Source organism: Geotrypetes seraphini, chromosome 10 (assembly GCF_902459505.1).
Source record: "Geotrypetes seraphini chromosome 10, aGeoSer1.1, whole genome shotgun sequence".
NCBI lineage: Eukaryota > Metazoa > Chordata > Amphibia > Gymnophiona > Dermophiidae > Geotrypetes > Geotrypetes seraphini.
Genome location: NC_047093.1, coordinates 52,770,160 through 52,785,001, shown reverse-complemented (window position 1 = coordinate 52,785,001; position 14,842 = coordinate 52,770,160). Strand labels below are relative to the sequence as shown.

At 44.2% G+C, this 14,842-nt stretch overlaps 1 protein-coding gene across 1 annotated transcript; it reads right to left on the bottom strand.

Moving 5' to 3' along the window:
- Nucleotides 1-1,424: 1,424 nt before the first annotated feature.
- Nucleotides 1,425-13,789, bottom strand: PRDM12 (PR/SET domain 12). Its single transcript, XM_033961789.1, has 5 exons — nt 13,347-13,789; nt 11,709-11,899; nt 8,995-9,150; nt 3,695-3,806; nt 1,425-2,478 (listed from the first exon to the last, which is right to left on the bottom strand). The coding sequence occupies exons 1-5, from the start codon at nt 13,567-13,569 to the stop codon at nt 2,096-2,098; spliced, it is 1,065 nt and encodes a 354-aa protein (XP_033817680.1). The 5' UTR covers nt 13,570-13,789; the 3' UTR covers nt 1,425-2,095.
- Nucleotides 13,790-14,842: the final 1,053 nt, after the last annotated feature.

Sequence of the window (14,842 nt, the reverse complement as noted above, 5' to 3'; positions counted from 1 at the left end):
ATATTTATGGTCAAGACCAATGATGAACACAGCACCCCTGTAAGGGCACACAAAAAATGAACAAGTAGGGCCTCGGGTGTTTGAGGTCTGGCAGTGGAATTAACTTGATACGAGTTTGTTCTCCTTCTCATGCAAGATTGTTTTTTGAACAGCTCAGATTTTTCCTTATTTAGTAGATTTGACCCTCTTTAAAACTGCCACTACAGTACAGAAAAGTGAAACCAAATCGCTTCATGTTTTATTGTACTATTCCAGGACAGACATATGGCTGGGGCCTTAGTGTTATGCTCAGTCATTAGCAGCTCAACCAATGGTAAAAGAGTTTGGGCTAGATTTTCCAGTGTGTTAACATCTGTTCGTTATTGCAAGTCTTATTTTATGTAATGAAACCTATTTACTACTACTACACATTAAGGGGTCTTTTGACTAAGCTGCAGTACGTACTAATGGGTACTTCCCTCAGGTTAAAATGCATTATCGCAGGGCGGGCTCAGGCACACAGCAGTCGTTTTTGCATGTGCACGTGCTACCCACAAAAAATAGATTTTATTTTTTAGTGCTGGGGTGGGTCTGGAGGCAAAGAGTAGATATGTTCTAGACCAGGGGTGTCCAACCTTTTAGCTTCCCTAGGCAGCATTGGCTGAAAAAAATGTTTCTGGGGCTGCGCAAATGCTGCAGCAAGACAGAGGAGGGAGCCAGCAAGACGGTAAACACCCTGGGGCAGCAGAGGAAAACACTGCATCGCCCTCGACTGGGGCCGCACAAAATACTTCACGGGGCCACATGCGGCCCTTGGGCCACAGGTTGGACACCCCTACCAATTAGCATTAATGTGTGAGCCCCTACTGCCTATAAAATAGGTGTCAGTAAGTGCTCACCTGCTAATTAGCGCATGGCCATTATTGCTGCAAAAAAAAACAAAAACAAATTGGCCATTTCTCAGCAGTAATAGACCTGGCCTTAGGGCATGAGAAAGACCCAAGCTGGGGATAGCGCAGGCTGCTTTTCAGTGCTGCTTAGTAAAAGATGCCCCAACAGAAGCTAGTGTGCACTGACAGCAGCACTGCACTTTATGAAGCCTGGCATTTAGGGCTCTTTTTACTAAGCTGCGCTAGCTGTTTTAGCGCGTGCTGCATTGCCGCGCGTGCTAGACTCTAATGCCAGCATTGAGCTGGCATTAGTTCTTGGCGGGTAGTGCGGGGTTAGCACACGGGGCAATGCAGCGCACGCTAAGAAAGCTAGCGCACCTTATTAAAAGGAGCTCTTAATGTTTCGGCTTTTCATTTGAACCATTTTATGGTCAATTGTATTAATAAAACTCCAAGAGTGATCCTTTTATCATGCCAGATCTCTTCTCCAGCCTCCCTCTTATGCTGGCATTCCTTTCTTAAAACAGAAAAGCATGTGTGTTTTTTCCACCTGCAAATACTTTTCAGAATTTTATTTAGAATATATGGGAGAGGTACAAATTATTTACAAGTTTTGTACATAAGACCCTGAAATAATATAACAAATGTAAATAATATTTTACATATGTATATACAAAGTTAAAGTGACTTTTCCTGGAAGTAGAACAGTTTGTGAAAACTCTCTCTATATATCTTATAGTTATTAATATCATTACTTTTCCTTATATATACCTTTTTATTTATTTTTATTGTAGTCAGGGCTACATCAGTTCTGAGAGGTGGCCAGTAGAGGGCAGCACCACATTAGCGAACAGGGCTGGCCGACATCACCGATACACCTGAAGTTGCTTCTTGACTCTTATGAACTTGCCACATTTTGCACCTTCAAGTTTACGGTTAATAAAACATTTTACTGCCAAGGAAGATTGATTTATTAAGCCATCAGAATGGGGCCAAGGGAAATCAGTAGTACTCGTCCTAGTACAGTGTCTTAGGAAGGCCAGGTGCACAGGCTTAGCTGGGCACCAGGGCTTCCGCTCTACACTGCTCTAAAGCCCATATTGAGGCGACCGCCTGGCTCCGGCTCAGAAGGAACCGATCCCAATTACGAGATAGTGCCGGATGCTTTACCACCAGACTCACCCATCGTTTCAGACTTGGAGCAGGTCCCATTGCCACATCTAGCCTCACAGCACCATGGTGGGGATGTGGTGCGCCAGGGTGGCCTGGTGCGGCACAGGAAGCGTGGGAGAATGCGCCTGCAAGGAGCTAGCCGAGGGCCGGTGCCGGGCACTCTTCTGATGGGCTCGCAGGCCAGCCAGCTGAGAGTAGGCGCTCTGGCACACTTGGCATTTATAGGGCCTCTCGCCCGTGTGCAGCCGCACGTGGTTGCGCAGCGTGGACGACTGGCTGAAGCGCCGGTTGCAGAAGCGACACACGAAAGGCTTGTCCAGCGTGTGAATGCGCATGTGGGAGCGTAGATTGCTGCGGGAGTTGAAGCCCCGGTGGCAGATCACGCAGCGCATCCGCCCTGTAGCAGCGCTCGAAGCATCAACCGGGTGGAAGTCATCTGTTCATTGGAGAAAAAAGAAAAGAGGAAATCTAGGGTCAGCCGGGTGCAGTGTCGCAGCCTCAGAAGATCCTGCTCCCACCCACGACCCCACTATTTTTCACATGTTACCACACTAACCAATAGAAGAGACAATAGCCGGTGACATCACAGAGAGCAGACCCCCGCACCCGCGATCACTGGAACCACTATGGCATCTCGGTCCTGGGTGTTTGTGCTGCGCAGGTGGGTAGGTCAAAGGGCGGCGGCTGGTACAGAGATTTAAAGCAGTTTACATCATAGCGAGCCCGGGGCAGGTAGGGGCCCTAATTGGCAGGACCAAGCTCAAACACGGACAAATAAAGAACAGGCCTACATTTATAAATATAAGAGGTACTGTAATATTAAATCTGTCCCGCCCCCCCAAGGGATTTTCTATAGCAGATACTGGCACCCAGCTATTCAACAACTATTAAGAGTACTGTCAATATGCAACACTTGTACCCAGGTAACATCCAGACAAGTTAAGAGTAACTATTACTGTATTGTAAAGCTTTGGCTGAATCTCTTCATGAAAACCGGTGTAAATAAATAAAGATCAGCTTGTTTGATGACCTAACCAGCTATTTAAGTACCAGTGCTAATATTAGCAGGATCCAGATAATTATTATGCCAAGTACAGCTGCTGCTCCAGGTGTATCAGTAATACAGTAGGGGAGAGTAGGTGTGAGGAACTTTCACTACTGCTGTTGCTGCCACCCATGTAATACTTGCAAAAAATGACTAGTGTGGCAACTCTCCCCCCTGAAGCTACAGAAGTGGGCCTCATCAGAAAGTGGCAAACCTGAGAGACCAGAGTAGTGCACGGACTGTCTCTTGTATTGTTAATGTACAGTACTGGATGCATATGGTAGCACTATAGAAATAATAAAGAGTAGTAGTTGTGGGAACCTGCTCTGAAAATACAATGTAATCAATGGGCAGATGCTCTTTCCAACCTGTCTCACTCCTTACACCCAATCACATTTAAACTGGAAAGAAAGCACCCCTTGCTAAGTGTGGATATGTGTACACACACATGTGGCAGAGGAAATCTTGTACTGCTGCCGCCTGTTCGGTGATGGTACAGGCAGGGTATTGGCACCTGTTCTTGAAGCACTTAAGTGTTCTGTTTCTATAGGACTGTAGGCTAGACGGCACTGAAAGAGAAGTATAAGGAAAGGTGTGTGGCAGTTACCATGTTTACTTTTCTTCTGCTCTTCCTCCAGACCCGGTACGCCAGGAATCCCCAGGAAAGTGTTGTGAGAGTTTCCATACCAAACCAAAAGCTCCTGATCTGGGGGAATTGTCTGCAGAAGAAGGAACAACATTTATTTTCTTGCCAGATTCTCTTTATAGGGACAACAATTAGGACCTTGGTGGGAATGGTTTCATAGGTAAAGACAAACAACAGTGCAGCATCTGTCCTTGGCCAATGCTTAGTGCCCTCTGAATCACAAGCCCTCCCCCTAAGGCAGGGGTGCCAAAGTTCCTCCTCGAGGGCCGCAATCCAGTTGGGTTTTCAGGATTTCCCCAATAAATATGCATGAGATCTATTAGCATACAATGAAAGCACTGCATGCAAATAGATCTCATGCATATTCATTGGGGAAATCCTGAAAACCCAACTGGATTGCGGCCCTCGAGGAGGAACTTTGGCACCCCTGCCCTAAGGCTACAAAATAAAATGGATACCTTTTTATTTTTACAATTTATATTTATTAACCTTTAAAAGTGCAGTAGTATGACAAGGGCGGGAGCGGTGCAGTCACAGCCCCTAGCCTTTGTTTAATAGTGAGGTCTACTGACAGCTTTCAAAGATGAAGCGTAAAGAATGACACAGGGACAAATTTGTCCCCCGTCCTCGTAGGAACTCAATTTCCCCGTCCCCATGAATTTTGTCGTTGTACTTGTTCCTGCCCCTTTCTTGTAAGCTCTACTTTAACCGCACAAGCCTCCTCGAACACTTATGATTTTAAAGTGTTTGAGGCTTGTGCAGATGAGGACGGAGCTTAGGCATTGGTGGAATGAGGCATTATGACATCACAATCTGATCTCTAGAATGTTGCTACTTAGGATTTTAAAGTGTTTGAGGCTTGTGCAGATGAGGACGGAGCTTAGGCATTGGTGGAATGAGGCATTATGACATCACAATCTGATCTCTAGAATGTTGCTACTTAGGATTTTAAAGTGTTTGAGGCTTGTGCAGATGAGGACGGAGCTTAGGCATTGGTGGAATGAGGGATTATGACATCACAATCTGAGCTCTAGAATGTTGCTACTTAGGATTTTAAAGTGTTTGAGGCTTGTGCAGATGAGGATGGAGCTTGCAGGAATGGGGCAGGGACAGGAATAGAACTTACAGGGACAGGATGAGAAAATAAGTTTGCACAGGGACGGGGAAAATGTGTCATTCTCTGCTGAAAGACACACCAAGAGGGAGACCACAAAATGGTAGCTAGATGGCCCATCATGTGCCCTTCCAAGCACAGCAAGAAAGCCAAGAAACAGGAAGAGAACTGCCTTGCCAACTTAAAACATATCTCAGAACATTTTAATAATAATAATAATTTTATTTCTTATATACCGCTATACCATAAGTTCAAAGCGGTTTACAACAAGTTACATACAATGAGAGTAAGAGATGTTTACAACAAGAAGTAAGAGATATTTACAACGAGATACATACAATGAGTGTATGAGATGTAAGGGGAACAGAAAAAGTACTTTCTGGGATACAAATTGCAAATGGAAGAGAACCAAGATGGTTTGAATCAAAAGGAAGTATCTAGTCAGAGATTGGGGTGCAGAGGAAAACAATTTGGGTGGAATACCTTTACAAATGGGAAGAAGGATGAGTTAATCTAAAATCAAGAGAATTGGGGATTGGGATGAGGATAGCCAAGGGGCAAGAATTAGGAATTAGAATTTGTTAAAGAGACGGGTCTTCAGTGATTTTCTGAAGTCGGCGTAAGAAGTGGCCGAGTACTGCCATTTCTTCTCATTTAGTCAAGGATTGATAAAAGTCCAGTGAGCGGGCATCAGAGCCAAGCCACCTAATCATATCACACTTATCAATAACCGTATGTTATTGTCCCAGAGCCTAGTGGTTTTTAGTCTTCCCCCCAGGAATCACTCATGTGATATGTCTTCAAAGGGGGCAATACTAACACTTCTGCGTAAGGACTCGACAGCAATGCACAAATGTGTAAGACTGGTGCTTGACTCAGCCAAATGCTATTTCCAGCATTATATCTACACATAGTGATAAAAGTTGATCCATCACAGCCATGGCCCAACCACTTAACTTCACACAGCATCAACAACTAGAGAATGAGGTGTATGTGATGGGGGGGGGGGGGGAGAATGAGGGGCAGAAGTGAAAGTTATATAAAGTATCTTAGGTACCACAATCTCTTTCGGGATTAAAAGTCCTTTTGGGGGAGGGGAATATAAGAGATATCTGACTATTATTATTGCTCTTGATGGTAGCTTGTTTGATTTTCAAATAAAAACATATAGATTTGAAGCCTGCCTGTTGGTTCTAGGTATTACGGTAAGCCCAAAGTCCTTCATATGCCATCTATACTGGCCTAAACAGGCAATACAACACCAGCATCTCAGCTTAATGCAAAACATGCTGGATGTTGGAGGCCCAATCAGAATGATCACAACCTGCAATATATGAGATTTTTAGAATAAGTTCAGTAGGTCTTTTCTGCAAACACGATATACAATCCATGGCATGGCTTGTAATAAAGGCAGCTGTCAAGGTTGCACTTCATCATCTTACCTTTCACTAGCAGCAATTATATAATATTGTGATTTCAAAGAAGGAATAGTGTGTGATAATGTTTATATACGTATATATGAGCCGTCATTGTATAGTGATAGGCACTAGTACACATGCATGTAATGTTGCTGGCTGGTGTTCTAGAAGAGAGAGAGAGCGAATTCTCGAGCAAGAATTGGAAGAAAGATGGAAGCATGCGTAAGCAAACTGTGGAGTCTGATGTTACTGATACAGGCGTTAATAAAATAAGAAAGTCATCCACAATCTTGATGAAATAAAATTCATCCACAATTCGCTAAAGTTGTGGATGACCTTCTTTTTTTAATAAAGCCTGCATCAGTAACATCAGACTGCACCGTTTTCTTTGTATTGGACTTTCACCCTGATGTGGATTTACTGGGGTCAATTCTTTGGTTGAGCAGGTATGAGCATACGTATCCAAAGCCTCCCGCAACCTGGTTCTGCTTCCCTTACAGTACTAAACACCACCAGAAGTCCAACAGGACACGAACCCACGGAAGCAAAGCAAACAAGTGGGAACGGACAATGAGCAATCCACTAGAGCCAGCAGGATAAAACAAAGCACACACGGTTTTCGTGACCCCCTGATGTAGGCAGTTTTGGTCGCTGAAACACAGGACTGGGTTGGATCTACTTTACTGTATGTAAACCAAATAAGCTTTGTTTTATCCTGCTGGTTCCTGTGGATTGCTCATCTGTTCCCACTCATTTCCTCATTTGTCTCCCTTACAGTACTCCCAGCTAATGGAGCTCAGCAGGATGCATATACCCTCATGGCAAATTACTGTCATATTTTCAGAGCATGCACCCATCAGTGTGTATGGCCACAGATATGTCGCCCTTCGTATATTTCCTGTGGTGTTATGGATTGGGCAAGGCACAGAGTGGAAAAAAAAAAGAGCCACTCTTCCACATCTGGATGGAATTCTTTGCTTTTGTGTAGCTGGGTTTAAAAGAGGTTTGACAGGAAAGTCCTGAAATTGGTACAGTTCACTTGGGGAAATCCACTGCAGCAGAACATCAAAAAGGTAAACAGATTCTCTGTTAAGTACTTGTGACTCAGATTGACCACTATTAGAAGCAGGATACTAGGCTTCATTGAATTGTGGTCTGAGCCAGTATAGCAAGTCTTATGTTGGTGAAGTGGCTGGCTGTGGCTGATGGCATAATAAACAAGAAAAATCATCATGGGAGGGGTAGCTTCAATAGTAACTCCTAGGCTTGCAAGGGCAATTAGAAGAGGGATTACTGGACACATGAGATAGAGAAAGACTGCTGGGGACCAGAGAGAACTGAGAGAGTGCTGAATGTATGGGATAAAAGGTGTTGTGGTCAGGCTTAGGGAAGGAAAGCCAGCATGGTGGACTCAGTGAGAATGCCACACAGCAGACCTGGGTTTGATTTCTAGTTTAGGGTTTTCCACTCCCCTGGGGCTGCGGTAATAGCACTACAGTTCTTAGAAGGTGTTTCATCTGACACCTAGTGGCAAAGCAGCTCTAGTGTACGCCCACCTCCATTTCCTACACCTGGAGGACCAGCAAAACAATCACTAGGGTTAGGTAAGAAAACCTATGGGTTGTAGTGCATGGAAAATTTTCGATGCTGGATCCCACCTCTAGTGAGTGAAATGGAAATCCAGCTGGGTAAAAGGAAACAACTGCCCCACCCCTTCCCTTGCAAGAGATGAACATTTTACCCTTGAATGGTGGCACACAGTTCTCTCTGCAACTTTTAGAACTCCAAGACAACGATCTTAGCTTCACTTCAACTTTAAAGAAAGAACTTTTATTTATTTATTAGATTTTTTAGCCCGTCCTCCCAAAGGAGCCCAGAACGGGTTACAAAGTACATCCATAATAATCCAGACAGAGCAGAGATGACATAGTTTACATAAATTACAATAAAGACATGACAATAAAACATATGTACTAAGTAGCACTGGTGAGATTAAGTGACATAGGTGCGTTGACTGGGTGGCATTTCAGGGTGAATGACTTTAAGGCGCTGGGTTAGTAAAGAGGAAGGTTTTCACGGCCTTCCTGAAGTTCCAGAGTCCATCTAGTGATCTGACAGATGGAGGGATTGTGGGCCAAAGTTTGGGTATGAAATGTGAGTAGGAGCGTTTGCGAGCGGTTTCAGTTTTGAGGGAGCGGCCAGAAGGTATGGCCATGCATGCACCCAGCCTGTGTACTCTCTCAGCTATGAAGGACAGCAGCTGTTGTGCCTAGCCTTTACTCCTCTAAGCAGTGGCATAGCCAGCGCTTAGAGGAGTAAAGGCTAGGCACAACAGCTGGGCACAACAGCTGGCACAATAGCCAGCGTGGGTGGCGCCACTCCCATGCCCCCCCTTCCCCGTACCTTTTTAAACATGGGCGCAAGCAGCCATCAACTTAATGCCGGCATCAGCTTCAGCGCTCTCTGTGATGTCACTCCCTAGGGGCGGGTCCTGGACGTTAAGTCAGAGAGCGCCACAGCGACGCGGGCAGCAAGTTGGTGGCTGCTCACGCCCAAGTTAAAAAGGTACTTGTAAATGGAAGGAGCATGCATGGCAGAGGGAGGAGTGGGAAGGAAGGGTGGAGAGGAGGTGGGGCGTGGAGAGGAGGTGGGGCGCTGGCATCCTGGGCGGATCACCTCCCTCGCCCCCCCCCCTTACTATGCCACTATTCCTGATGTTTGCTCCTCACCTCAATCGCCTTGTAAAATATGCTGTTCCCAATCTGGACAACCTCCAGGTTTTGCTCCTGCTCGTTCCTGGCACACTTGATGTAGGTCATCCAGCTACGATGGTCCTCTTGGCTGGCATCTATGAAATAACGAACAGTGCTGTCCTCGTTGAATACCTGTGTTTTAGGAGAAAGCGAGGGAGGAAATGAAATATTAACAAAGAAGTATTCATAGTGCAAGTCTATTACGTCATAGAGAGAGTAGAAAAAGTCATGCAAAGGTTCATTGGGTGCGCTCTGAGCTTTGCATTGGAATCAGCTGAGAAATACTATGGAAGGAGGTTTATATTTCATGTCATAGGGCTCACAGGCAAGGCATTGGGCTAGTTTCTCTTGCCTTGATCCACATTTTAGCACTAATAAATAACTCTTACATCTTAATTGCTCGTTGGTTCAGCACCTCTGACCAAGATTGCACCCTGATAGCTGCCTCTTTCCTCCCAGTCTTAACATCAACCTGGTACTATAGGAATCGCCAGGATGGTACATTCTCAGAGAAAGCTCTGTTTTAGGTACTCCGCTTTGTCAAATAAGCCTCTTGTCGGGCCAGGGTGCCAGGCAATTGCCTTGCTTTTCATCTATCTGTTTTGTTAATTTGATTGTAAGCTGTTGATTTTTTTTTTATTATTAATTATTAAATTAATTGTTTTATTCATTGTTAAATTAATTGTTTTTATTGTTATTTGATTACAATGTCAAAAGAAAACTGGCATAACAAATTAAACCTCCTACAACTAGCTCTGCCTATACATCACAAAAGTAAGATTGCCTTAGGACAGTATTTTCAATGGTGGCCTCTGTGGCAGCCCTCATCGTTAATTCTGGCTTTTTTTTCCTTCTACTCCACCTCTCTACCCAAACTCATGACACTGGATGGAAGGAAAAGCCACCCATTTGAAGGACAAGACATTTCTCAGTAGATGAAAATCATGCATTTTGAAATTCCTTGAGGATACCCTTAATAAGAAGTTTGAAGGCAGGCCGGAGGGGCAGATGTCATTGACACACACTGGTCAGCAGGGTCACAGACTTGCATGGGAAGATATTGGGTGGCTCTTCTTCAGCTTATTTGGGTCCAAAGTGGCCCTGACTTAAAAATTAATGACCACTGCCTTAGACACTTGTCCTAAACAGCAGGGAAAGTTGTTTAAAGGTAGAAATGGAGTTATGTGTAAGGAAGTAACATCCTCTGGGACATTCCCACCAACGCCTTCCTGGATTCTACATAAGGAATGAAAACTACTGGTTCCATGAAAGGAACACCTGAACTGGGGAATCTGAGAAATTGAGATGTGGGGACAGGGAAGGGGGAATATGGAGACCACACACTAAATTCCACCTGGAAATATGGATAGAATATTTTTGGGAACAAAAAGCTTCCGGGGTAATTCCAGTCTTCTCTCAGGAGCACAGGTGGACCCCTTAATCCTTCCCAACAAATCTTGTTCCCCCAGGGTCTTACACAACACAGCCAGTGTCTGAAAAATATTTTCAGAATATTTCAGAAAAGCAAAGAGTCCTGGTTAGAAGGCTGCAAATAAGTCTGCCTGGTTCATTAGCCAAGCAATGGAAATGAACCTGGTTCTCCTAGCGGAATCTCCTGAAAACCTGCTCAAGGGTTGGGTACCTCTGCCATGGACTACGCAGAAAGCCCCAATGCACGTGGGCCTACATTCCTCTCTGTGCAAAACATTTTACAATAAAATAAAAAACAATGTGTGTGTACCCGATTGTAACTAGCTTTGAGTTCTAATTTGTAAAAGGCAAGTAAGTTACATAGATAGATATTAAAAGTTTTTAAAAGAGGGTCTCAATCCTGCAGAAGACTAACTGTTTACTTCAGCTAAATTTATCACCATTGCATAAAAAAAAAAAAGGTTTTGAAACAAGCTTAAATGTAAAATTCCTTCCTTTCTGAGCAGGCAAATATTCTGGTTTTCTGCATATGTCAAATGTGATTCCACAAAAATCATAGGAATAGGTATCTGAATTTTGTATAGTGAAAGTATTTTGGGACAAATCCTTAGTCTGGTCTAGAGCCAACAGTGGTTCTCCGGTTTGCTACCTGCCCTCACTCTTACTTCTCTGACTAAAAATCAGAACCTCTGATATTTCTTTTTAATAGACTTAAAATTGTCTTTCAATAGGTTTAAATTTTAGTTGCCCAAAAATATTTAGGAAGAGTTTCAGATCTTTTGTTTGTTTTCCTGAGTGCCAACGCCATTTCCCATTGCGAGAGGAGGAAATATTTGTTCAGGATACATCACTTCTTTCCACCAGTCCCCTAAGCCCTGAATGGCCAAAAGGTACCCAAGCCAGAAACACAGCCCCAGTTAACTTCTGTGCCCGGGAGGACACAGTAGCACCCCAACCTTTAATCGCATTGTTCGCCTCTATCACAGGAGCGAACGTGGCATATATATATATCAAACATTTCCATCAGAAGCAATTATAGCCCCCCTGGGCCTCGCATTAACTGCTCCAATACGTGCTTGGCATGAGGTTCACAAGGAGTCCAGCATTTCAAAGACTAATTCAAATACTGCGCGCACAGCAGCAGCCCCGCTTTCTAGGCTCTCAAACGGTGGATGAGGAAGTTGACAGAAGCTTAGCAATAGTTGGGAACAGGAGGGAGAGAGGGAAGGGGCCGGGGAGCTGCGTCTTCAGCTCTTTACCTCCCACATCAGGTTGTTGTTCTTGCACAAGTCCACGTGCTCTGGGGAGATGACCCTGCCCGTGAAGGGACCCATCTCAGTGCCAGCTTTGATCCAGGTCTTGGAGAAGATGCCCAAACCTTCCCCGGGGATGGAGCTCTGGGCTATAATAACCTCGGAGGGCAGCACCAGACTGGACAGTTTCTGCACCTCTGCAAAGAAAGGAAAGTTTGGAAACGGGGGTGGGGTGGGGGGGGGAGGGATTTGGAGAAAAAAAAAATCATTGTGTTTTTTTTTCTGGTAACTCAGACCATATCGTTAGTGCGGACGGCAGGATCAGACACACTACATCCAGAGGCACCCCAACCCCAGGGCAAGGAAAGAAGCCAAAAACAGAGTATTGCAAGCAGAAATCATATGGGGGGGGGGGGGGAGAGGGGGAGCATTTCCACAACCTTTTTTTTATTGAGCTATGACCTACAAAACAGGAAAATTTACATTTCCCAAAGACAATGAATTCATATAGTTTTAATTCTTTCTGTCACTGTTTATTTAAATAGATTAATGATAATGTAACCCCCTCCTCAACTCTCTCTTTTCTTGGAATTTTTTTTAAAGAGAATTAATCGTTTCTTGTGTTTGGGACCTTTTGCAAACTCTTTTTTTTTTTTTTTACGGTTTTATATCAGGCGAGAGAGACAGTTTAGCAGCTCTACCTGGGAACCAAATTTTTTTTTTTTGACAAGGAAGGGGGGGGGGGTGAAACCCGGGGTTAAATGGTGTCCATTTCAGTGCCTTCAGCAATTTGTCCTGCTGTTAAAGTGATACGCATTTATTAAACCCAACTAGAAAGAAATTGCTAGTTCTAAATTCATTAGCCCCCTTACGAATGGTGTAGCAATAAATTTTGCCTGAATGCAGGAAGACTTGTTAAAAGGACTGAGGAATTCCTCTAACTAAATGAGGAGATTAGATGGCTGACATCTGGTGAATGGAAACCGTATTACTCTTCATGGTAAATTAGGAAGGAACAGAAATCCTAAAGGGGGAGAGAAAGCCGATTCCCATAGATGCCAAGAGAGGGGACGGATTTTGTTTGAAGAGTGATGAATGAGGAGTAAGAACTTGAGACATCTTAAAGAAAAGAAACTTTTTTTCTGACCTCTCTTTAAGTTCTTGGTTTAAGGGAGAATTTTCTCAGGTCAAGCACAAGTTAACTCAATGAATTTAAAACCTTTTTGAGTCAACTGCTATTACACGCCTAGTAAGCCTTAAATGGAAGGGCTCAGAGCTTAAAAGGGCTAAAAAGAGTGTGAATGCCTGGCAAAACGTGGGGGGAAGAGGGAAGGGGTGAATGGGAAAGTCACAAGCAACCGTGGGGAGGAGGACAACTTTTTGTTTCTGGAGACCAAAGGCGTCAAAGCCGCCAGTCCCCCTCCTTTCCCCGATGTGACTAATTACCAAGCACCAAACCTATCAATTCACCGGGAAACCCCCCCCCCCCCCCAAATATATCCATTCCCGATCGAATTCGAGGACGTTACAGATTCTCCAGAGACCAACTTATTATTATAGTGGTTTTATTTTTAAAGTTCATCGCCCCCCTCCCCACTATCTGCACCTCGATTTACTGCGGATTAGTTCAGAAGAGGTACTTACCCCCCGAAAAAGACTGAGCTAGGACCTCAGCCGTGAAGGCGGTTTTCGGGTTCGCGTGATTGCTTTTCTCCTCAAACAGCTGCTCCCCCAGAACATTTCTCCATCTGCCATAGAGAAAACTGTGCAGGATGTCAGAGGTAATCATTTCACTCAAAGATAGACCCTGCTGCTTCAGACCCGTCCTAAGAACCAGGGCTTCAGCAGGTAACACTGATCCCATCATAGAAGCTTCTCTGAACTTAGGCAAACTGGACGGAGTGGTAAAACTGGGTGGAAAGGGAGCACCAGTAACTTGGTCTCTTAAAGTCTGGCCAAATCTGATCGCTCCAGTGTGGGGAGATGGGTGGACTTATGTGCCTTCCAACGATGAGGTCCGATAGCATTCCTCTTTGGCAATCGCTCGGCCCTCTATATATCAGCCTCGCTGACCCTCCTAATTGGTTATTAATGACCCCCCTGACGTTGTAAGATAGACTTCTTCTGCCATAAAGAACCAAACCTTCATTTCCCCTCCCCTAGGGGGAGAGAGAGAGAGAGAGAAAAAAAAAAAAACCACCGAGAGTCAGTCTGATGCAGCAGAGAGAAAGAGAGAGACTGGGAGAAGGTCCCTCCTTGGACACCTGCTCTATTAAACAGTACTTAAACCCACACATCATCCGGTCCAATCGGACAAAGGAAGAAAAAAAATGTATATTACATCTTAACTTTGAATGTCACGGTTACACATTGTAACACTGATTTTGTATAAGGAAACTGGTTGTTGAAAGGCTAATATTGCAAAAAAAAGGAAAAACCCCAACAAAACCCTAAAACACCAGCCATGCTATATTTTGAAGTTCATATTTTCATCGTTATGTTTGTGCAATCAAATGGGTAGAATGTGTTACATGATCATTAAATGTGCATTATCTATAACGTTTTTGCGAACATCCGTGTTAGCACGGAGATATTAAAACGGATATATTTCTTTCAACGACGGGATAAAAAGGCTGTAAATCCTAGACGCGTTTTCATTCCAAAGCGCAACATCGACCCGCTCTTACTTTCTGAATGTAGGTAAAGGTTTTGTACTGTTAAGAGCAGACGCACTAAACATTTCTCTATATATGTAAAATGAAGAGAAAGCACGCGTTAATATCACAGTTTATAAAGTTACTTGCAATTAAACTGTGCGATTATAGATGCCAAAAACGCATTGCGCTCAAAAGTAAAGACAGTCCTAGATTTTCTTCACACAGGGCTGCGGCTCCTGGTCAGCAGTTCGATGAACGAGAAACAGCAAAAAGTATCGAATAGAAAAATGTTACACTAAAGAACCCAATAGCAGCAGCCGTTCCGAGACTCGACCCACCCGGTTTCTCTGCGTTACCTTTTGCTTTCTGAAGTCACTTAATAGCGTTAATACAGGTTAACTAGCTCGATCTAGAGAGTCAGGGCGAGTTATTCGCACGAAAGAAAGGAGCTGTCACATATTAGCGATTGGAAACATAGCAGCT

Coding starts and splice junctions, on each gene's coding strand:
- PRDM12 (XM_033961789.1), bottom strand. CDS start 13,569: ATGATGGGATCAGTGTTACCTGCTGAAGCCCTGGTTCTTAGGACGGGT. Junction 11,900..13,346: donor AGCTCAGTCTTTTTCGGGGG/GTAAGTACCTCT, acceptor CTTTCTTTGCAG/AGGTGCAGAAACTGTCCAGT. Junction 3,807..8,994: donor TATTTTACAAGGCGATTGAG/GTGAGGAGCAAA, acceptor CTTCTTCTGCAG/ACAATTCCCCCAGATCAGGA.